This window comes from Zonotrichia leucophrys, chromosome 4 (assembly GCF_028769735.1).
Source record: "Zonotrichia leucophrys gambelii isolate GWCS_2022_RI chromosome 4, RI_Zleu_2.0, whole genome shotgun sequence".
Classification (NCBI taxonomy): Eukaryota; Metazoa; Chordata; class Aves; order Passeriformes; family Passerellidae; genus Zonotrichia; species Zonotrichia leucophrys.
Window position 1 is genome coordinate 20,921,542 of NC_088173.1, and position 22,154 is coordinate 20,943,695.

At 37.2% G+C, this 22,154-nt stretch overlaps 1 protein-coding gene and 1 long non-coding RNA gene across 5 annotated transcripts; one reads left to right on the plus strand and one right to left on the minus strand.

The window, feature by feature from the left end:
* Positions 1-2,502: 2,502 nt before the first annotated feature.
* TMA16 (translation machinery associated 16 homolog) lies at positions 2,503-18,611 on the minus strand. 3 transcript variants are annotated; one of them, XM_064710742.1, is made up of 7 exons: positions 18,524-18,611; positions 17,173-17,285; positions 10,248-10,285; positions 9,363-9,447; positions 8,752-8,900; positions 4,139-4,181; positions 2,503-2,745 (listed from the first exon to the last, which is right to left on the minus strand). In XM_064710742.1, the coding sequence occupies exons 1-7, from the start codon at positions 18,524-18,526 to the stop codon at positions 2,574-2,576; spliced, it is 603 nt and encodes a 200-aa protein (XP_064566812.1). In that variant the 5' UTR covers positions 18,527-18,611; the 3' UTR covers positions 2,503-2,573. The 3 variants fall into 3 exon arrangements, with proteins under 3 accessions (XP_064566812.1, XP_064566809.1, XP_064566811.1); XM_064710739.1 differs by lacking the exon at positions 18,524-18,611 and adding an exon at positions 18,312-18,443; XM_064710741.1 differs by lacking the exon at positions 18,524-18,611 and adding an exon at positions 18,238-18,309.
* LOC135446638 (uncharacterized) lies at positions 11,676-18,348 on the plus strand. 2 transcript variants are annotated; one of them, XR_010439853.1, is made up of 4 exons: positions 11,676-12,353; positions 15,522-15,733; positions 15,834-15,981; positions 17,691-18,348. It is a non-coding gene; the product is annotated as an uncharacterized LOC135446638 (long non-coding RNA). The 2 variants fall into 2 exon arrangements; XR_010439852.1 differs by lacking the exon at positions 17,691-18,348 and having other exon boundaries at positions 11,677-12,353; positions 15,834-17,177.
* Positions 18,612-22,154: the final 3,543 nt, after the last annotated feature.

Here is a 22,154-nt window from a genome sequence, read left to right on the forward strand (position 1 = left end):
TTGAGTTGAAAACTAAAAAAACACAGGAACATTGCAAAACTACTCGACAAATTAGAATGAAAGAAATCTTCCCTAAAATTAATCCTTTACCAGAAAAATGCCCTGTAAATTACAGAGAATTAACAGAGGATTTAGCATTAAAATCTGAAATCCTTGGTTACAAAAGAACAATTTCAAGGTATTCTCCACAGTAAGTTTGTAAGAACAGAGAATATCAGTGTAACCAGGATCTACTTTCTAAATTTTAAAGAAAAAGAATAACAATTCAGAACTCCTGAGAGAATTAGTCTTTTTTTCACCTGTAGGAAAGAAACTCGTTAACATACAAAACTCTAATAGCTGGTTATAAAGCATGACTGGATTATGAAATTACCTGAAGAGATTCCAGCAGCTTGTCTCAGTAACACGTCAGGTAAAAAACTCTCAGCACAAAAATTATAAATAAATAAATAAATGGCTTTGGGGGTTTTTGTTGATTTTCCCACTGCCCAGTTAATATTCTGCAACAACTCATCTGATAAATTGGTCTTGCACATCATCAGCTTAGGCCTAGATTATTTTAAATTCAAATATGAATACCTGACAGTTGCATATGATTTTTTCTGATAATTCAATGTAAAAAGTTCACATGCAGACACTGTTCTTTTTTCACTACTTGTGCAGTAGTTTAACAAGACAGTTTAAAAGCCAGCTAAACAAGCAATGACTATATGGAGTTCAAGGAAGAAAATTAAGAAAGTCAATAAAATCTGAACTATAATAATGTTGTAGCCTAAATGAAAAATGTTTAAAAAAGACTTGATTTCACACATTAACCAGATTTTTATAATATCTTATTACTGAATTGTTTCAAGAAATATAGAACATCTCATTCTTCTTAACTGCATGACAGTCTTTTTGAAGCACTCACCAGGATGGCAGCCTAATATACTGTAATTACTATGACACCTCCCAGTAATCAAGTTATCTGCTCATTTTCCTTCCATATTTTACAGTGTCATGGGAAAGTGACTCAATGTTTCTACCTGCAATTTCAAACCTCAGACTTTGTATACAAGCAAAAATTCAAAATGAATTTCCAAAAGGCAAAATCTCTCAAAGTACTGAAACAGCTACATACACAAGTTTAGTTTAATTACTCTGACTCAGCTTCTACCACAGCTTACCAACTCAAGTTTTATAAATCAAAACAAGATAAATTCCACAGCTCAATTTAACAAAGATATAAAAAATACCAAAGGCCTGCCATGAACTTCAGCACATTGGTCTCTCAAACACAAAGCAGTGATGTGATAGCCTGGAGATGTGGCTGGTGTCAGAGGCCAAGACCTCTAGGCAGGTTTAAGACTTGCAGTTCACCTGAAGATGAATTACATTACCCACCCATGCTCCAGGTCTGTTAAAAGTTATTTGGGTTTCCTTTTTATAATCATTTAAGGAGGACAGCTGTTAGTTCTATATAACATAATCAGATTGGTTTCCTATAACATGAAAGGATAGTACAAGACTATTTGTAAAGAGGGAAGAACTTAATATACACATTAACAGATTTAACACTCATAAGTAACTCTTGCTGCATAGCTATGAAAATACAGACCTGGATGTCTGTAAAAGAACTCTAGGAAACCCATATAACTATTTACTATGACAAACACTTGATTGTTTAGCACACAGAAGAGTACTAGGGATCATGAACTAGAAAGATCATCCACCAGGAATAATTATTTCCACATAATTAACAGGCTTTTAAGCTGTGCCTACTACCATGTGTGCAAACAGTTCAGCTGAACTGTGACTTCTGTGCCCAGACAACCTAACATGCACTGAGATGTCCTACTTAATGCCTGCTGTGAAATTATCCCTAGTTCTGCCCTTGCCCTTTTTCCTTCTTTTATTCATTTTACAGCTTTTAAAGTGATAATCTGCTAAGAACTTTCCCGAAAGACACATTTAAAAGCATCTAAAGAGTTGCTTCATAAAGCAAGCCGACTGTTGAAAAGTCCTGAGTGGCTTCAATTCAACTCTCAACAAAAGGGTTAGAGAAAAAAATATGGATTAAGATATATTTAAATACAGACTGCAGGGACTTTGGCTTTTTATCTGAATTCTGCAATACAGATTGCTGAGGACAGTAACTCTTTAAAATTCTCTTGACAAAACATAAAATACTCAATATCTTATTGAAGCATTTCCAGATCTCTATGATCCTGACAGAGATTCTCAAAGAAAAGGTACAAAGAGAAGAGGTTCCTCATGTTTAACAGATTATTGCAATTACCACAAAAAGGTAACGATTTCTGACCACCAAGTATTCCAGTCTGAACCTAGACAGAAGAGGTACTTGGCTAGTTGGGGGATTTCAAGACATAAACTTACATGATTAAGGTTATAAGTATTTATTTATAGTAAAAAAATTTATCCAGTAATATAAAGCCTTACCCAGTAACATTGTTTACTCTTCACTGTAGGAAAACAGATAATAAAAAAGCAACTAAAAAAGCCTTTAGAAATATAGTTAAATTTTATTTTTGTTTCCAGTGAAAATTTAAATAGATTTCTTAAAATTCTTTTCACTATTTCAGCTCTTGGATCAACTGGTGTTCATCAGGGCCCACCTCTTCTTCTTCCTTCAAGTCTTCTTTTGCTTCTGCATCTGTCACCTCGGGGTGACTGCAGGCAGCATCCCTAGCAGAGAGCTTTTTCATTTTAATGTTTGGCAGTTTCCTCAGATCACCATCCCATTCTCTTAAAGAGAAAAAATAAGTAATGAAAACCAGTTACCAACAGAAAGGAAGGAATGGCAGAGTTAATTCACATTTCCTCAGAAGATGCTAACTCAAGTGAGGCTGTTTTTCTAAGTTATCCTCTGTTCCACAGTGGTATGAATGAGCAACAAAAATTTCACCTGATTTTGTACACTACAGAAGCTGTAATTTCTCTGTGAAGCAATAAGTACTTTCAGATGTGATATTCTGAAACAAAAATATATGATTCACTTTATTCCCACAGATTAATTCTACCCTCAGTCACTTTTGGCCACCTGCTTTTAGGTTTGTCTCATTCGATTTGCAGTCTGGTAAGCAACAGAAAAAGAGGTCAGAAGAGTTTCTTCATCTGGAGGCTTGATCTGCATATGTGACCTCACATGTACATAAGTCCCTGGTGATTTATGGTAAATGTTAACTTGTAGTATGTCTGACTTCAAGAGAACACAAAAGGTTAGTAAACATTAAATCACATGGTGAGTGTATTATTGCAAAAGGCTGCATGAAGGAGAACGGGTTGTTTTAAACATAAGTCAAACCCAGGACTCACTTAATGGAATGCTTTCTTGATTATAGTAAGTGCACTTCATGGATAATTTTTCTCAAGGGCAAAGACAGTATATGCCAATTATAAGATATGTTTTTCCTTTACCAAGGCAATACAACAATACTTCTACCTGATGTCCCTGTTTAAGAAGCCAATTGCATATTTATAAATACAGCAGTCTCCCTTTGAAATTTCTGGCTTTATTCCAACATCCTGTAAATATGACTTCTGGCTACATAACATCCCTGCAAGTCAGTGATATAGTAGTCCTTGTAACATAAGCATTCCTAAGTTGTTTTTTTTTTGTTCTTCCTTTAAAGTATTTCACTTGATAGAGCTGTCAGCAAAAATGCTCACTCAATCTACTACCAGGACATACCAACATGCTGGCCCAGATGAGCCAGCAGCAAGTTTCACAGCTCCCAGATCTTTTAACTGGATGCAAATTGTAAATTCATTTAAGATTTTCAACTAGTATATACACACATACCAACACTACTGTGAACAGCTGAAGTCAGAATTTTAGGTCAAACATTACCTAAGAACATTGAGAAAAAAAGTTAATTTACTTAATTTAGAGAAATGGCCTTCTAACTGTCAAGTCTAAATCTTCCAATATTCTAATTAATAACTGGCACAGGTGTTCAGCTTGTAACAACTAAGAAATTACAAAATAGCAGTGCCATACCTACTCTGCTCTTTCAAATGACAAATTCCTTAGCAGTTTTGTGTAAGTTCCTTTTTTTATTAAATAAGACGTACAACAGGTGAACTTCAGAAACAGTATTTTGCATAAACGGATTATTAGTGATAATAAAAAACCTACCTGAAAAATTTCAGATGCTTTCTGTTCATAATGTCTGGGATTTCTAATAGGAAAGAAATTAAATTCTGTTAGATGTGTTACATTATTCAAGTGAGTTTCATTTCAAAGGAAGAAATGTGAGCTAAATGGCCTCTAACCAAAATGGCTACACACCTCCCTTCCACTGCAACCAAACTGTTCTAAAAGAAACCTGCCATACATATATACAAATAAAAAACCCAATAAAAATAATAATACAAATAACTAAAACAATAATACATATCTGTATTACCTTTGCTAGCAAAAAGGAAGGGAAATATTTTGTATTGAGACATGTGGAACTGATCATTTTGCTTTTTTCCTTCTGGAATAGCCAAAATCTTCCTACTAAAGTGTAATTTATAAATTTAGGCAGATTTTTACATAGGATGCCAAAGCTCTTTTGCCTCCCCTTCTGTGTCATTCTTTTCTTGGTCAGTCCTGCAGTGTTACAAGCAGCCTGTGTTCAACATCACCACTAATTTATAGAGATTTATACCTTAGGAGCCTTGACATCTTCCCACAGTATAAAACACCTCATTACTGTCTATGAATTGTACAGATTTCACTGCCAGCAGGGCTTCTCAACAAGACAGATGTTTTCTACTTCTCTAACATTAAATCCACTTTATTTTAGCTCTTAAAATTGTGACATTTCAGCGCATTTTATATTGTCCTTGAGCAAACAGTTTTACTTTTGTTCATCGATCAATTTCCTCAAGTTTTAGAGTAATAAATAGAATCATTCTATCAATGCAGCACTATGGATGGTTTTGCTACTACAAAACATAGGATGATTATACCTGTGCCATTTATCTTGGTGGCCAGACAGTCCTTACTATTCAGAAAACTATTCCTTCCTTTCACACTTGGTGATGAAGTTAGCAGCTGAAGAACAATAATATATGTGAAATGTTTTAATAACAATTACACTGATCTCTTCAGACTGTTCTTCAGTAAACAGATGAGGTGATACTGCTCACAGCTGAGCAAGCCAACACAACGAAACATTTACCTAGTGCTTTTCTGAACTGCACTCACGGTAGCACAATACCAAACACTGGAACATCCCAGCTCCTACAAGGGCAAGAAGTTCTTCCCTTCTCCCAGGTATTTTACAAGGAACAATCAGTGCTACTCCATTTGCCCCTAGTAGGGCATGTATTGATGTAAACAGTGAGTCTGGGAGAAGTGGCACCATGCTGAGATTTGTATTTTTATCTTTGCTAAAAGCACTGATTCAACATACATTTCAGTGTTCTTGTCAGATAAACCAAGACTATATGACAAGACTTTCAACTTAAGTCCTTTCATTTGTTTTCCTTTTTTTTTTAAAAAAATAAGTGGTTTAAGTTATGCAGACCTTTTCCAAAGAGAATATTCTAACAGTTTTATCTAGCCTATCATTCAGGGCTCACCAACATCATGAGAAAGCAGGCGCTCTGAAGACGAAATTCTGTGACAAACCAAGATTTGGCACTGAATTCATCTTTACTGCTTTGGCAGTTGGAAAATTTTTAAGCCATGGTTACATATGTGTTTACAGTATGTTACACAATAAAAACTACTGAGCTGCAAGATTAAGAATAGAGCTGTGTGTATAAATGATTATATACTGCACAGTAACTGATTTTCTAAATTATGCTGGATTAGTAACACTTGTCTAACTCAGCTGCATCTCCTTAGCATGCACCAATGTCATGGTTTTTGCTGCTGCTTGTGAACTCCTTAATTTGCTTTAAAATGTTAATCATAGGAGCATGTTTTTCTGAACTAAAGACAGAAAAAAATGTAAGAAAGAAATATAGAACAAGAGTTAGTGGGAAAGAAATGAAGACAGTATTTTAGGGAGTATATGACTGTCTGGCATTTCTAAGACAAAGTATTCAACAATTTATGTGTTTAGCAAAACCGCAGTGAAAGATGGTAAGCAAACATTTTTTAATGTTTCTGACCCTTTCAGATAGTTTTGCTTTTCTTTTTTTTGAGGATGAACAGACAGCCTGTTAAAAAGAAGGAAACTGTAGGTGCTCTTTAGGCAAAAAATTAATTCAGTTATACAATAATGATCACTACAGAAAACAGCAGCTAATGAATAGTACAGAAGTTACATTAGGAGATAAATGGAAATGATACAGCCTTCATCTGAATTAAATTGATTTCCCTGTAATGTGAAGCCTGCAGAACTAATTAATAAAACTAGTGTATCTAGTTTTAAAAGCCACTTTCCCCCAAGATTAGTATTATGCATCTGAGAGAACATGTAAGGTAATTAGAAGCAAATTATCAAAAATGGATGGTGTTAGAATGAAATAATTATGATGCTTTTCCTCTGAAAGCATACTAACTCTGGGTTACAAATAAATAAATAAGTATCTAGCATTGCCTTTCAATAGCTTTGCCATAAACATGTAATACCAGATTAAACAGAAATCCAAATACACAAAAATTAAAACAAGAGGAAGAAAACTGCAGTAAAACTACTATAGATGTATTTAAGGAGTAAGTAACAAGGAGCTGCTAAGCCTCAACAACATCACTGATAATGTTCCCTGTATAGCTACTGTTTGTTTAAAAAAAGACTAAAATTTACTATATTTCGGGATGTCTACCACTTCTTTAAACAAATTCCTACATTTTGTAAAGGGCTAGTTTTTCGTTTACATATTTCCTTGACAGGACAAAAGGAAAGGTTCATGTTGGATGAACCTTTCAAGCTACACCCAGGAAGGGTTCATGTTGGATGTCAGGACAGATGTTTTTTCCCTTAAAGGGTGGTTAAGCATAGGAATGAGCTGCCCAAGGAAGTGATGGAGGAATCAGCAACCCGGGAAGTGTTCAAGAAATGACTGGATGTGACATTTAGTGCTATGGTATAGTTGACATGGTAGTGTTTGGTCAAAGGTTGGATTTAATGATCTTGGAAGTCTTTTCCAACTTAATTGATTCTATGATATAAATAGACTGCATCAAAGTTCAGTAGACTTCCCTAAATGAAAAGAATATATACTGTGCAGTCTCTTCATAGCAAATGCACATGCATACAAGAAATCACTGAGTTCAAGAACGTGGGGGAAAAAACCCAACAAATCTAAGTCAGTTATAAAGCTCCACTCACTAAAGCTTCTAGGATTAATAATGAGCTAGAGGAATAAAAGCACTGTTTTCAGCTGATTTCCATTTATGCCCAATCTCTAATTACAGTATTTAGTTGCTATAGTACTTAGCAGCGACTATTTTCTCTGAATGAACACTGTCCTAGACAGAGAGCAAAACCTGCAGCAGCTGTGATAACAAATAATGAATGATTTGAAAGTGTATTTAATATGTGAAGTTGCACTGTGCTCTGTGAATGCTTTACTTACTAATTCTCTAATAACCTCAAATTTTGCCTACAATATTTCTAGCTTCTTCACGATTTTTATGTTGTGCTTGTGTATTTGACATCTTTTTCTCTTGCCTTACTGCTTTTTTCTGTCAGCTTTCCACAAAGCAGTAAGGACAAAAAGAACTAAAATTTAAAAGCAAAAAACAAAAATAACACATTCTACAATTAAGCTCTTTGATGACAATCACAAAATCTATTTTCCTATTACTTTTTCCCTCTCCTTCTAACACATCAAAGATGATGCATGAAGTCATACAGATATTCATAAATTCCTCTGCCAGCTGCACTGGCAAAATTTTAAAGTCATTAATTTTCTTGATTTGTAGAATACATTAGCAGGGTGTGCTGATTTTGGCTGGGGTGGAGTTAATTTTTTTCACAGTAGTTAGCACAGGGCCGCATTTTAGATTAGCTGGAAATGGTGTTGATGAAAACAAGGTGTTTTCATTATTCCTGAGCTGGGCTTGCACAGATAAGACTCTTTCTGCTCCTCACCCCAGCCCACCAGTGAGGAGGCTGAGGGTGCACAAGGAGCTGGGAGGGAACACAGCTGGGACAGCTGACCAGGGAATATGACACACAACCCAAACCTTGCTTTGCTTTGAATCCTAACTACAGAATAAGGTCGACTTTTCATGTTTTCCACAACATATTTTACTATTAGAAGGATCAATTATGTCTGGATAATAATTTAGTATTAAAGCCAAGTTTACCACTCAGCTTCAACCTGTACATTACTGGCAAAATACAAACACTTCACTGCTTATCTTGACTATCCCCAAACAACTCTTTGCTTTTTGCACTTTTATGATCTCTTTTTCTTTTTTATTTCACCAAACTATTGCTGCTTCCCTTCAGCCTAGTTCCAGCCATCTAAGGAAGGTCGAACCAGCTGCTGTACAGAATTCAAGGCAGGTGCATTAGAAGTTTAAAAAACAGGTTATATATGCCTGCCCTGAAAAGACAGTACTAGCAGAGATGCACAAAGAAAGGCAGAAGTAGAATATGAGAGTCAGATCTCCACCATCTGTTTTTCTCCTTTTCTTCACAGTGGCCATCCTTCCAAATAACTCTGCAAGGCACAAGCACCTAGCATTTAGGTAATTTCTTTAAAGAGAAAAATAAGGACAATGCTTAGAAAGTTTGCTTAGATTCTGGCCTTGTGAGCAGGTGTGAGGACTGAATTCTTTCTGATACTTTTACATACCCATTCCATAGCCCTCATAGAGTTGTCTTTCACGTTCGATTGTCTGCTTGATGACAGTTTCCCGTGAACCATGCTGTCTTCCTTGTCTGCCTTTAATACTGTTTTGTAATTCAATCTGCTCCAGTTCAGCATTGAATCGACACATATAACTGAAAGAAGTAAAATGCATAAAAGCTAGGTGCAGTCATTCAAAAAAAATTGCAAAACAGAATTAGTCTGATAAATTATTTTACTAATTGTATTTATTTTCTAATTTCTTTTATTTATTGGAGACTCAAGGAGTAAGTAGTATGAAATTTGTGTGTTCAGGTGTCACAGAATAACCCAACAAGCAAGTGCACGCGATTACTACTGTCCAAATAATTTAAAGTCCACCACACACTAAAAAACTAGGGATATACTTAAATAATTTAAAAAAAAAAGAAACTACAACAACACTTATTTGAATAATTCTAATATGACTATAGACGTCACTCAGTATTTGTCACTGGCCACAAAATCATCTACTTGATATTATAATTAGCAATATAAAAGTCCTCCTCTGAGTTATCATCACATTATTTTTAAAGACAAGTCAAGCTTTTTAATCTTGTTTTAAACACCAGTCTTACTTTTCAATTAGTTCACCAGCTTCCTTCTTTGTGTACTCGATTTTACTGGGATCAAGGTGACTTTGAAACCATTGCAGTTTTTCTCCTACAAGAATAAACTGAATATTAATGGTTATACCACCACTGTAGCATCAACACACATTACAGTTTCTCAAAGTTTTTAAATGCCCCCCCCCCGCCGCCATTTTTCAAGATTTTGAATGGTATCACAGACTCTGATATTGTGGGTATCAAGTATGAAGGCAGCTGTAACAGAAACATTTCCACATCATTTCAGAATTATTTTATACCTCCCTTCCATGAAAAGAAAAAATTTAGGCTTTGTTTTACGAGAAACTAACTAAAATATCACTGTATCAATTACTTAGGAAGGAAACTTAGAAAGGGGGAAAAAAAACAACACAGTGGCTGAGTAAGAGTTCTGGTTGTCATATCTGTTTTTAAACAGATTAAATTGAAAAGCTGCAGGATCAATCATATGGAAGAGAAAAATATTCCAGGATGTGTCTCAAAGTTTTGAATTTACTTACTAACACAATGTGTCTTTTAAGCTACATATATCATCTTCTTTTACAAGCAATTATAAACAGCTTGGAGACCAAATACAAAAAATATGTGTACAGATGTACAAAACACTCCTTTGGTCTATACTGCCCTGCTGTTGTGTACACTGACTAAAGATTAGCTATGCTCAGCCCCAAATTCAATCCTGTATATATTAAGTGGACATGTCAGGTATTTCAGTATTTCAACCAAGTCTATTTGAAGATTGCAGAATCAGATTATAGAAAAAGAAGCTCTAACTGGATGTCTAAAAACCTGACAGAACTTAGAATCTGTACTAAGAAACTGAAAACTGTACTCGTAATAGAAGTTTCTGCTTACCAATAATACTTAAACGCAAAGCTTTGTCAGTCTTCAACCTAGCAGAGAAAAAACAGATGTGTTAGCCAGGAATGAGCACCATATAAACAATGACTTTAATTCTATTCTCAAAAAGTAGAGGGTTTTTTCAGTCCCAATGAAAGTCAAGGTATAAATTCAAATAGAAATATTTGACAAATTCCAAATAATGTAAAGCTTTTTATGTTTCATCCAAAAGATCTACTTTCTGGTAAAACTACTAGCTGAAATTTGTCCAGTTTACCTGTTAAGCTAAAAAGTTTCTTGGAAGAAAAAAAGATGCAACATTTTTCTCAGAGCACAACAAAAGGAATTATACCAAAGAGCTGGATTGTCACAATTTCCTGAAGTATTTCTGATATTCTTGTGGTATGTTTAATGAGTTGGGAGATTTCACTGCACAGCATTCTTGCAAATCCAGCATGCAATGTGAAATATATCATTCTGTTACCTTAAAGCTTGTAATAATTACAGTTTGTGCTTAGTGAACAGTAAGTTAATATGTTAAGAAAGCAAAATTAACAACTTTATTAAAGAACTCCCCAACTCTGTCTCACAGGACTTTTAAGTCCACTTGAATCTCTGGCAGGATACTCAAAAACCTTCTGTTCTCTATGAGATGTGGGTATACAGTGCTATTTGGGATAAATTTCCATCCTAATTAGGAGTTATCAAAAAAGAGAAGTTCTCTAGCAGGAAATCCCAAGCCTCATACTCTTTTGTCCTGAAGGTGTCAGATTCAATCTGCATCAAAGGATGTTGTTATCCAGAAAGGAAAACAAGACATTATTGGGGTAAGTATGAAATTTTTCACTGGAAAATATATCCTAGCCATGAATATTCAGTGTATATTCAAGGACATCTGATAAAATTGACTTATTATTATTATTATTAAATAGAAAAATTGGTAATGGATTAAGTAAATCATAAAGGCTATAATTGACAAATAACAAATAATGCTAAAATTCATCACAGTTCAAAGCTATTGATCTCTTTTATTAAATTCCTTTTATTCTGTAAAATTTAATGAGCATTTTAGAGCTAACTGAAGTAAGAGCTAACAGAAGTCTATCATCTACCACAAAAACTGGGATCAAAAGATAAACCCTTACTTTTCCAGAGACAAACATACTTGTGTCACTTGTCCACAAACCTACATTATTAAATAACTATTCGATTTTTCAAGAAATATTTCATCCTCTGAAGACTCCCTAAAAGCCATGTACAAGCAAATGTGCAGCATGCTTGAACTGCTAAGAATTCACTAATGTAGTGGGATAGAATATAAGAAAATAAAGATAGTGTAGAAAGGAGTTGCAGCTGGGCCAATTATCAAAGATTAGGATCAGGCCTGACTTTAACAGGCCACACCTGTAACCAGTGAGAAGTGCTATAAAAGAGTGGGGTGGTTGGTTGAGAAGGGAAGTGGAGTCAGTTGGCTGCTTTGTGAAGAGGAAAGAGTCAGTGCTCTGAGGAACAGCCCACAAGAACACCGAGAAGGTATGAAACTTGTACGATAAGGAGACAACACACAAATACATTAAAGAAATTTTTACTTCTATGGCTACCCCAGCATGTGTAGAAGAAGCCATCAATAAAAGCTGGGCAGGCTTTTATCTCAGAGGACTTACAGCAGGGAGCTTTGGATGGTAACAGCACCCAAGAAAAGGACACACTTCCCTTAGTGGAACTCCACACCATCAATCCCTGCTGGGAGCCCTGCAAGGCAATGCTGCCAGATGAGCCTGTCTGCAGAGCTTTGCCAGAAAAAATGGAGAAAATGACGATGGCATCTAGGAAAGCTGCCTAAACAGGATCATTTCACACATCTGCATTCTAAAACACTTCAAACTGCCACCTGCACCTGCTAAGGGCCACTAAATCATTTATTTATCAAAGCAGCGAAGTACAGAACCAGCATTTTCTTCTGGATGAAAAACCTTCAGTCTCCTGGTGCACACAAGTAATTTCAGTATGAGAAATAATGAATGATCAGCTTGGATGTTGCCTTATTGCACTTTTTATAAAAACCTCACCTCAGTGACTGCTAGAAGACAATAGCATTAGCAGGGAGGCTAATCAAATCGGGTGAGTCAAAGAAACTTCCTCTCCTCTCCCTTTACACAATGAGTAATAACTTTTGCTCAGGAAGGAGAGGTAAGGCCAGGGACACAGTCTTGTGGCAGGCTGTTGTTTCTTGATGATTTTCATCTTTACCCACCTTCCAGAAATCCTCTGCTTAGGCAATGATTATTAGTAAGAATGATTAGTAGTTTTCTTGATGTTTACTAAGTACTTTAAAAGTAAATTCTACATGTTCCTTTAGCAGCTCTTTATCTCAGATATTGTATTCAACTGTTCTTATCTAAATACTAACAATGAATAAGTATTTTCCAAATCAGATTACGTACTCAGTATTTTTCCCTGATAATATCCACAAATACAAATGCCATCTATGGCTCTGAAAAAAAAGACAGGCTTTTCAAAATAAATAATTTTAAAAGCCTAAGAGTCTGTCAGGTCTTCATGAAGACTCTGCAACAGTATGTCACAAAGCATCACTGCCATAAGCAATACAAGTAGAAGCACAGTGGGTCAAGAGAGATTAGGAGGTTAGACAGGGGAAAACCTCAGAAAAAGCACACCCAGAGTTATACCAGGAAACATTTTAAGATTGCTTACTCCCAAAGGGTCGCTTCACACCCCAGTACTGTAAAAACTCCTTAAATGTCATGTTTCAGAGCATGTCAGACTGGCTTATCTGTAATGAAAATGCACTGACTACTAAGAAATTTATCATGCGTGCACAATAGAAAGGGTCTATTTTGACTCAGGAGGGAAAACAACAGGAAAAAAAAAAAGCACAGCTACATTAGCTGTAGCTACCAAAACCAGACAGGTATTTCTGCAGTTGCAGGAAAACATGACTGGTGTTAGTACATCACTACTACAGAAGTTTCATTAATTTCTCACTATGGTCAGGTTTCCTAAAGTGTAGAAAAGTCAGTGTTCTACTACTGCCAGTGAAGCAGCTATTGCTGTCTCATAAAAAACATCCATGTAATTATTTAACAGAGCAAACAAGCTGCCTAAAGGAATAAGAATTCACATGTAGATTAAGAGAATAAACTGGTAGTAGTACACTGCAAGTTGTTGTTGCTCATTAGACCTTGAAGACAACTGAGAGGAGACGGATGCAGGCAAGAAAAAAAGTGTAATTGAAGTGAACAAGATGATTTAAGATTGTAGCCAATTTTCTAAAAGCAATTGGTTTGTCTCCTCTTATTATGGTTAAGATTGGTCTTTTGTAGTGCAGTCACAGTTTCTGGAGAGTAAACTTATAACTGCTGTCATGTTTTGTTACGAATGCTTGCAGTGAAGAGTGGACAATGGAGCCTGCAAAAGACTTCTGCAACTTAATGCAGAATTTCTCCCTCATTTTTCCCAGTGCTGCATTTAAAATATTCAAATTCCTTGTGGAAAATGTCTACCCTTTTTTACTATCTCATTTGGGCAAAAGATACTGCAATATGCATCTCACAACTTAATGCAGTTTTCCTTTCTGTATAACATAAACAGGAACAGTCACAGTAGTTACTTCCTTCCCTCCATCCTATAGGAAAGTTAATAAGCAAATAGAAGCCTAAACTGTCTCTAGTCCTGAATTGTCTCCAGACAAGCACCAAAGGGAAAAAAACCAACAAAACCTGAGCAAAACAAGCAAAATAAACCACACAAACCCAAAAACATTGACTTCTATGAAAGATATTCTCACCCTCCCGTAACATACCATTCAAAGGTTTCCTACATTCCTACACCATACGCCTTTGTGTTAAATAATAATCAACAGATAAAATGTATGTATGTTCAAAAAGATCTTACTGCACAAATTTAGCCAGCCACAATTAAAGCATCCTCTGGCAAGGAAATCTACAGCTTAATAAAGTAGTACAGATGACCTCTATGGACTTCCTACATTCACTGAGTACTCTAATCCAGTTTTTCCATTCTGCAGAAGTGCACTAGCCTGTACAGAGCAATTATCCTCTTTACTCAGACCTAGTGAGATCACATTGAGAATTTCATTTCTAGTTTTGTGTCCTATTCATACTTCAGACAACTTCTACACAATAACAAGCAAGGTCAAAAAAATGCCAGATTTGTAGACGGGACTAAGGAAGAAAATTCTATAGAGATTACAAGGCAGCTTCTATTTACCTCCAAATGATGTACTAACCTTCCACCAGAGAACAGGGCTGTCATTCAATAGAAGCAATTTGGAAAATTGTTTAAAGATATTTAATAGACCTGCAGAAGCAATGTAGAAGTATAAAACTGGTGTGAGCTATTTCTTTTTCCCAAGAGTGTAGGAGTGGAAAGCTTTCCTCCATTCACAGCATCAGAAATTTGTCCTGTCTTTTTCAGAGCTATGCAAAATGAATCCAAGCCTCACCATTATATTACAGAAACAGAAAGCTAAGTAATTACAACAAAAAAGTTCAACACATGTTTAATTCCCAATATTTAAAAAAAAATCCTGAGAATTTACCAAGCTGATAGTAAAAATAGAGATTCAAAAGAAATTGGAAGCCTTAATAAGTTTTTTAAAAACTAAGGGGGAAAAAAATCATTTTCATGTCTTTCAAATTAAATTGCTCTTTAAGCCAAGACAACACAGAAAATAGAACATAAAGAATTGGAGGATGTTTTTAGTGCAACTGATTTGTAGAACACCACAACAAAAGTGATCTATCTACAAAGTACAGAATGTTCGTTAACTGTTCAGGCCCCAGAAGTGTAAGATGTAGAAATCCTATTTATAAGATATAAAGACACAAAACATAAGATCATTTTACTATCACAATATGCTGTGAATGGTGAAAACTGACACACTATTCTTGGTAGAATGGTTTCCCTATGCAAAATGAGAAGTTACATTTTTTACAATCAGCCTAGATTGAAATAGCAAGGATAGGGCTTCTTCAAACACATCAGTGACCGAAGGAAAACTAAAGCCAACATAGGGCTCTTACTGAACTGAGGGGCACCCTGGCAACAGAGGAGAGATGAGGCAAAAATACCAAATGCCTTCTTTGCATGGGCCTTCACTGCCAAGAGCAGCCCTCAGGAATCTCTGACCAGGGCTAAGGAATGTCAGAGGGGAAGACTTTGCCATGGGCCCTGAGGGATGCATCCATGAGTGCCAAGGAAGCTGGCAGACACCACAGCTAAACCACTCCCAATTATCTTTGAAAGGTTGTGGAGATGAGGAGAGGAACCTCAGGACTGGAAGAAAACAAATGTCACCCTGGTCTTCCAAGATGGCAAGAAGAACTCAGGGAACCACTGGCCAGTCAGCCCCACCCAAATCACTGCAAAGGCAACAGAGCAACTCATTCTGGAGGCCATCTCTATCCACATGCGTGACAGGGAGGTGATCAGGAGTAGTCAGCATGGATTTACTAAAGGTAAGTCATGTTTGACCAACCTGATAGCCTTCTGTGATGAAACAACTGCCTGGATGGATGAGGGGAAAGCAGTGGGTATTGACTATCTCAGTTTCAGCAGGGCCTTTGAACGTTTTGCTGCTGCAAGAGGAAGGAGGAAGAAAAAGTAGCACTCCAAGAGGAAACATCAGCACTGTTGTCCATATCAGGGTAACCACACCAGACTGTCACTAAAAGCTTTGAGTGTACCATGTCACAATGAATAACTAGTAAGTATTGCTCCTTCACTGAGTTTTCTTGTGCATGTTTTTCTGTATGGTGAAGTCACAAATGCAAGCACTAAGAATCAAGTAAGATGAAGTCATCTTTTGTGACTAAGAACTGTGAGAGGTTTTTATGACACAAGGTGAGAGAGCTAAGGGACAAAGTGGTCAATTTAGCAGTAGGAAAATAATCTGCGATAAAAAATTACTATCAATAGTAAGAGAGCACAGAAAAAAATACAAAACAGCAGGAAAAACCTCTCTCACATTAAGAATCTGCCCAATCAACATCTGCTGCTTGTGAACACTTGCAGCAGCCCTGCTGGAGGCTACATGACCCCACTCTGGCAGCAAAGGCCCTCCTTCTAGGGAAAGCAACAGTGCAACTGCTGTGGATAAGGTTGTGCATCAATCCCAACAATAAAACTGCACAGTCTCTGGACCAGGAGCTTCCAATTTAACAGCTTCAGACAAATGAGTATTTGGGCTCAGCTCACATGGTCCATCCAGACACTACAATTTATACAGCATTATCTAGTTTATGTACTGCTTTACTATACTTAGACTGAAAATGCTTTAAGCTGGCTTTAGTAACTTCCTAAATAAACATATTTATGCATAACAACAAGCAAGCTGAGACAATGTAATTTAAAGGCCAGCCTTCACCAGCTGTCTTTTCTCTCTGTGGGAGGGGGAGGTAAAGCTTAAAAGCAGAAAAACAAACTTTCCATGGAACAGCACAAAACCACTAAAGAGGAGTTAACTATACAGTTTTGTTCAGAAGTCTGCCTTCTGCAGGAAGGTTTCTGGGTTTTCTTTTCTATTAACTCAGCATTTTAGCAGAAGCAGCTAGACCCTAAGCAGGATCCTTACTGAACTTGAAGTAAAACCAAACTAGGGGACTCACCTTCATGTGAAATCACCAGCATCATACTATTCAGATTATCAAAGGCAAGAAATCTAACTTCTAAGGACAACACCCAAAGTAAAGCAGCAGAACTACACACTTTGTACAACCTGATTTAATGCATGTAAACCTGTCACTTCACATGGCCCAGCAGCAGCATCAAGTTATACAGGCCCTTCTGTCTTCTTGTGGTTATATCAGCCTAACAGTCCGTGTCCACTACCACAATTAAAAAGTATAATTGGTGATGTTATTCTTTGATCTGTACAGAGGTTTTGCAGTCAACTTACTTTTCTTTCTTTTCCTGCTTGTGTACTTCCCTTGCAAGCTGTGCAGCTTTTCTGCTGTAGGGATGGATAACTTTTTTCTCTTGCTTTCCTCCTTGAGGTTTTCTTAACTTTGGCTGAAAAGACATCAAAGATACTATGCACTAACAAGGCTGAGTAAAACATCAAAGGGAAGAAGTATACACCATGGTAAAGAGTGAAAAGGTCATGCACTGATATCTAAGAAGGCCCTTAACTTTCAGTAACATGTTATCAATTTCACCTACTTCAATAACAAAATTACTTGAAGCCAGTACATGCTGTAACAAAACCACTGGAGCACAGGAAATACTGTAAGAAATCTTACCTAGTGACTACTATCAGAATACCTACTTTGTAGAACTCTGTAGCTAGGAAACTAATATTAGCTCTCTGTACCTTTGCAGAAAAATGTCCCCATTCAAGCTCTTATCTGGGTTTCTGACAAGAGTCTCGTGTAATTTGTACAATGTAATAAAAGCGATTTTCTTGTTCCTCCCCAGAGATCACTGGAATGCTTCACACCAGGGAGCAGCCAGAGGCTTCCCTTCTGTACCCCTTCACACTGCACAGAGAGGGAATACAGCTCACAAATTTCCAGAGTATGGTAATACTGCTCTAAGTTATGCTACTTTCTGGTAAGAAAATGTTTGAACAGAACCAAATGACTTTATGAAATAATGTGCTAGTTAACTGCACCCAAAAGAAACACCTTAAAGCAAGGGGGCTTTCCTACATCACAATAAATGGCCATCAGTAAACGGAGACTAGTAGTCTCTAATAGCAATACATCCAATTCTCTATGATAACATCAGTGCTTAGGGCTGCCAAAAAAAAAAAAAAAAAAAAAAAAAAAAAAAAAAAGATGGTGTCAAAGACATCCATCCAAAGGCTAAAGACACACTTTGAACACCTCGGGAATTCTCAGGCCGCGGCACCTCCCACCTGCTCCACAGGCGGACCGCGCCTGGCCCCGGCCTGCCAGGGGCCCAAAAGGACGCGAACCCCCCGGATGAAACGCAGCAGTTTTTATGTGCAGGGTCGGCTCACCGCCGGCACCGGCCCACAAGGACGCGAACCCCCGGGTGGGAACGCAGCAGTTTTCATGTGTACGGGGGGCTCACCGCCAGTACCGGCCCACAGGGCCAGCACACCAGCGGGCTCTCCTCCTCAAGGACGCGGTGGGGCCGCTTCCGGAGGCAATGAAGGGGCCAGGAACACCGCGTCCCCATAAGCGCAGGCTGCGGGAGCCGCACCCCTACCCCAACCCCTATTCCTATCACTGTCGCTGTTCCCGACCCTATCCCCATCGCCATCCCCTGCCCGGCACACGCACCATGGCGAGCGAGCCTTCTTCCGGCGCCGCGGTGCAGCAGCCTCAGCGCTCCGGGCGGGCGCGCGGCCGGCGCGGCGGGCGTTCCGCGGCTGCTGGTGGCTGAAATTAATGGGGCTGCTGGCGCTATCCGTGAGGTTGAGATAAAAGAAAAAGTAGAAGTAGTCCAAGAACCTGGTGATCATTATGATGGAGAAATTCCAGAGCTGGAATTCCACAATTTTGCCAATGCAAAGAAAGTGCCTTGATGAGCTGAAGAAAACGGAACAAAGTGAACATCCTGTGCGAGGAAACCAGGTTTTCCCTTGCTAAGGGAAGGAAGCAACCTCTCGAATGTCCAAAATCAAAATTTAAAGTTACCAGAGAGTGTAACTCACAGACATCACCAAAACAGAAAAACCCCTCATCTCTGTCAGCAATGCTCCTGTGGCACCTCCAAGCAGATCAGCACCTGCACCAGGGCCTGTGGAAAAGCTCTTGTGAGTGTTCAGCTCCAGCATCCCAGGCTCAAAGGAGACACCATCTTTAGCTCTTAGTACTTCTTGCTCTTCAGATGCTGATGAATTGTATACTATATAAAGAAACATATTAATTTTAAAGATTGTCCTAAACAGCAAGCCCACAAATCTTTTACTAAATATATATATAAGGAAAGTGAGATTATCTAAAGCAAAGTCTTCATTCAGCTTATATTGGAACATTGGCTGTTTGTGCACTTGCAGTAAAACTGTTTCATAGATTTACGCGAGTGCTACAGATGGCAGTGGGATTAGCAATTTTGGATTTTAATATAATAATTTAGGATGTAGCAGTCACAGACAGGAAACTGAGCATGGAATTTTAAATAGTCCATTCAAGTAAATAGGTTTAGAGTTATGCTGTCAAACAGCACAGGAATCATAGCAGCAAACTGGGGAATAGCTCTGTCTTAATACTGTTCAAATCTGGGGACCAGCAGCTCACATTTAACTGAGGGATGCCAAAGGAAGTCAGGCAATAAGGTAAAATGGCTGTGAAAGCAATTTGACTATGGGGCCAATCATGAATACAAATGGAAGATGAAAAAAGTAACTTGTAGATTCTTTCTTCATTTGGATGAACAGCTTGGAGGCTTTGGAGCATGCATGCCTGGGAATGTCAATAGGTATGGCCCTCCCATCAAAATCCCACAGAGAAACTGCTGTGGTCTCCATCTAGCTTTCATTTCACAGAGAAATGCTGGGTGGGAAGCAGATGTACAACTGGCTTCACTTCTGAGCTGCAGGACATGGTTGGGGCAGAAGTTGGAGCTGAAAGACACCCACAGTGTGTTTTTAATAGGAAGTGTAAGAAAGAAACACAGATTGTGTAGATACTTAAATTTAATAGGCAGCTCCCAGGGCCTTTCAGCTGGTCTTCTGCCACTGACTGTAATGAGACCTCAGGGTGATGATGCATTTAATCTGATCACCTAGCTACAAACCAAAAAGTGTTCCATATAAATGTGCATTGCTTTCCAGTCTGGTCTTGTTCTTTAAATAGTTTGTAATCTGGAAACTATTCTCCTTGCTTTTTAGTACTTCACTGAATCCATCTACAGAGGATCTTTTGCAAAATGTCTTGACAGCTCTGTGGAGTAATTGCTGTGTAAGTTCTCCTAAGTCATGTTGGGGGAGGCAGTAGATACAGACACAAGAATCTAAATTTGGCATGTTAATAGCTGGATCTTAATTTGCATTTTTTGCATTAATTTTACTCATGCTATTACAAATGTATTAATTAAAATAAAGGGATATCTGGCTGTGACAATCTTTCTTACAATGTTCAGTAATAAACAATAAAGTAACAAAATAAAGTAAGTTTATCAAACACAGTTTAATTCTTTCACCCTTGAACTGATTTGTTTTAAATTCTAGTAACTGCTAAATGTTATGTTAAATAATATAAAGCAGTGACTATAGTATGGTACTTAGGATACAGCAGACACAATTCTAAGAAGGAGGCTCCATTATAATGACAATAGCATGCGTCAGTTTTTCAGAAATTCTGACATTTCCATGTCGTGAATTGGACCAATTGGCATAGGACTTAGACTGATTTCTGAATATTCTTAAAAATCTCATTTACACTGTTATAACTGCATTAATAAGAATGGAATTTAAAATTGTGTTTAGCTTAGTTGTAATAAAATACAAATTTCCTGAGTTCAAGGGAATCAGCTAAAGGTTAAAGCAATTAACAGCTGCATTTAGAAACAAGAAAAAACAAGTAATGAGCAAGGAAAACTGTATCAGTGAGGGGACAGTGGGCAGTCAGTCTCACAATCTGCCAAAGTCTGAGTGCGTTTGTAGTAGGGCTTTAGTGGAGAGACATATGTAGAGTTTCTTGAGTATATTACATGTTAGCAATAAGACCTAGCAGTAGAGTAGAAATAGAAAATTGCAGTTCTGCTTGCAGTTGTTTAGTGTATTTTTTAAGCTAATATCTCTTAAATAGGTGACTTTTGCATGTGCTATTATCTTAATGAATAAAGGATATAGCTGGTCCACTTAATGTATATTTATTGCAAACTTCCTCATTAATTATATATTCCTAGTAATTCTAGTCTCTTTCTACATATGCAGAGGCCAGATCTTCTCAAGTAATGATGATATGAAGGAAACTGTTTTGTTTAAATATAAATAAATTGGGTAAGAATTATAAAGTACTGAAAATTGTACATGACCTGTGTTATTTTTAAATCAGCCTTTAGGAGAATAATTCAGCTGACAATTGAGCTCATAGTTGTCACAATTAGGTGACTGCCTGAGCTTCAGCAAATCTGAGGATGCATTCATTGGTTTAAAGACAGACCTTAATATTTTCTGTATCCTGAGTTCATAAATAGAATGCCATTTGCTTTTAATTTAGTCAGGCTTATGCTCTGACATTAAATTCTTGTCAATTCAATGTCATTGTTTATGCCCACAGTTTACAGACTGTGAACAGGAGTGGCTGAGGTAATATTTCTACAAATTCAACTTAAATTACTCAAGAAAGCTTTAAATAAAGTCAAGTTTTAAAACCTGTGCTCCGGACATTCTAGCATTTGTCTGAAATCTTCTTTACATTTCTTATATTCAGTAGATTAGGGTTTACTTATGCCATTGATACTGATGCATTTCGCACTGATATCTTAATTTTTCTGCTGACAAACTAAGAAAAGGTGTGATAGAAGTACCTATTTATATAACTCACTCTTTCCTACATGATTTACAATAATTTCTAATCTATATTGCACAAGAAACTACTAAAAACACCTACTATATGCTCCTCTGCTTATGTTGCAGGTTGCCTATTTCTGCACTTTCTGTTTTTTCTGAATGCTTCTATTATTGTATTTCTTTTAATCTCTCCATTCTAATTACACTTAAGCTCTTCCTAATGGATTCCTGCTGCTAATCAGAACATCAGAAGACCACTTAGTCTTTTTGACAGAGCCTCTTTTATCCATCTTTTTAACCTTTTGAAATGAGAGCTCTGGCTGCTTCATTTGTTTAGATTTTGCGGGGGCTCTCTTACAATGCTTCACCTTTTGCAAGTCCATGCTAACACGGGAACTGTGTAGCATACTCTGCAAGTTTCCAGCTTCAAGATATCAACTGTAGAAGTATCT

Coding starts and splice junctions, on each gene's coding strand:
- TMA16 (XM_064710739.1), bottom strand. CDS start 18,419: ATGGGGACGCGGTGTTCCTGGCCCCTTCATTGCCTCCGGAAGCGGCCC. Junction 9,448..10,247: donor TTTGCGTTTAAGTATTATTG/GTAAGCAGAAAC, acceptor TTATTCTTGTAG/GAGAAAAACTGCAATGGTTT. Junction 8,901..9,362: donor GCTGGTGAACTAATTGAAAA/GTAAGACTGGTG, acceptor TACTTCTTTCAG/TTATATGTGTCGATTCAATG.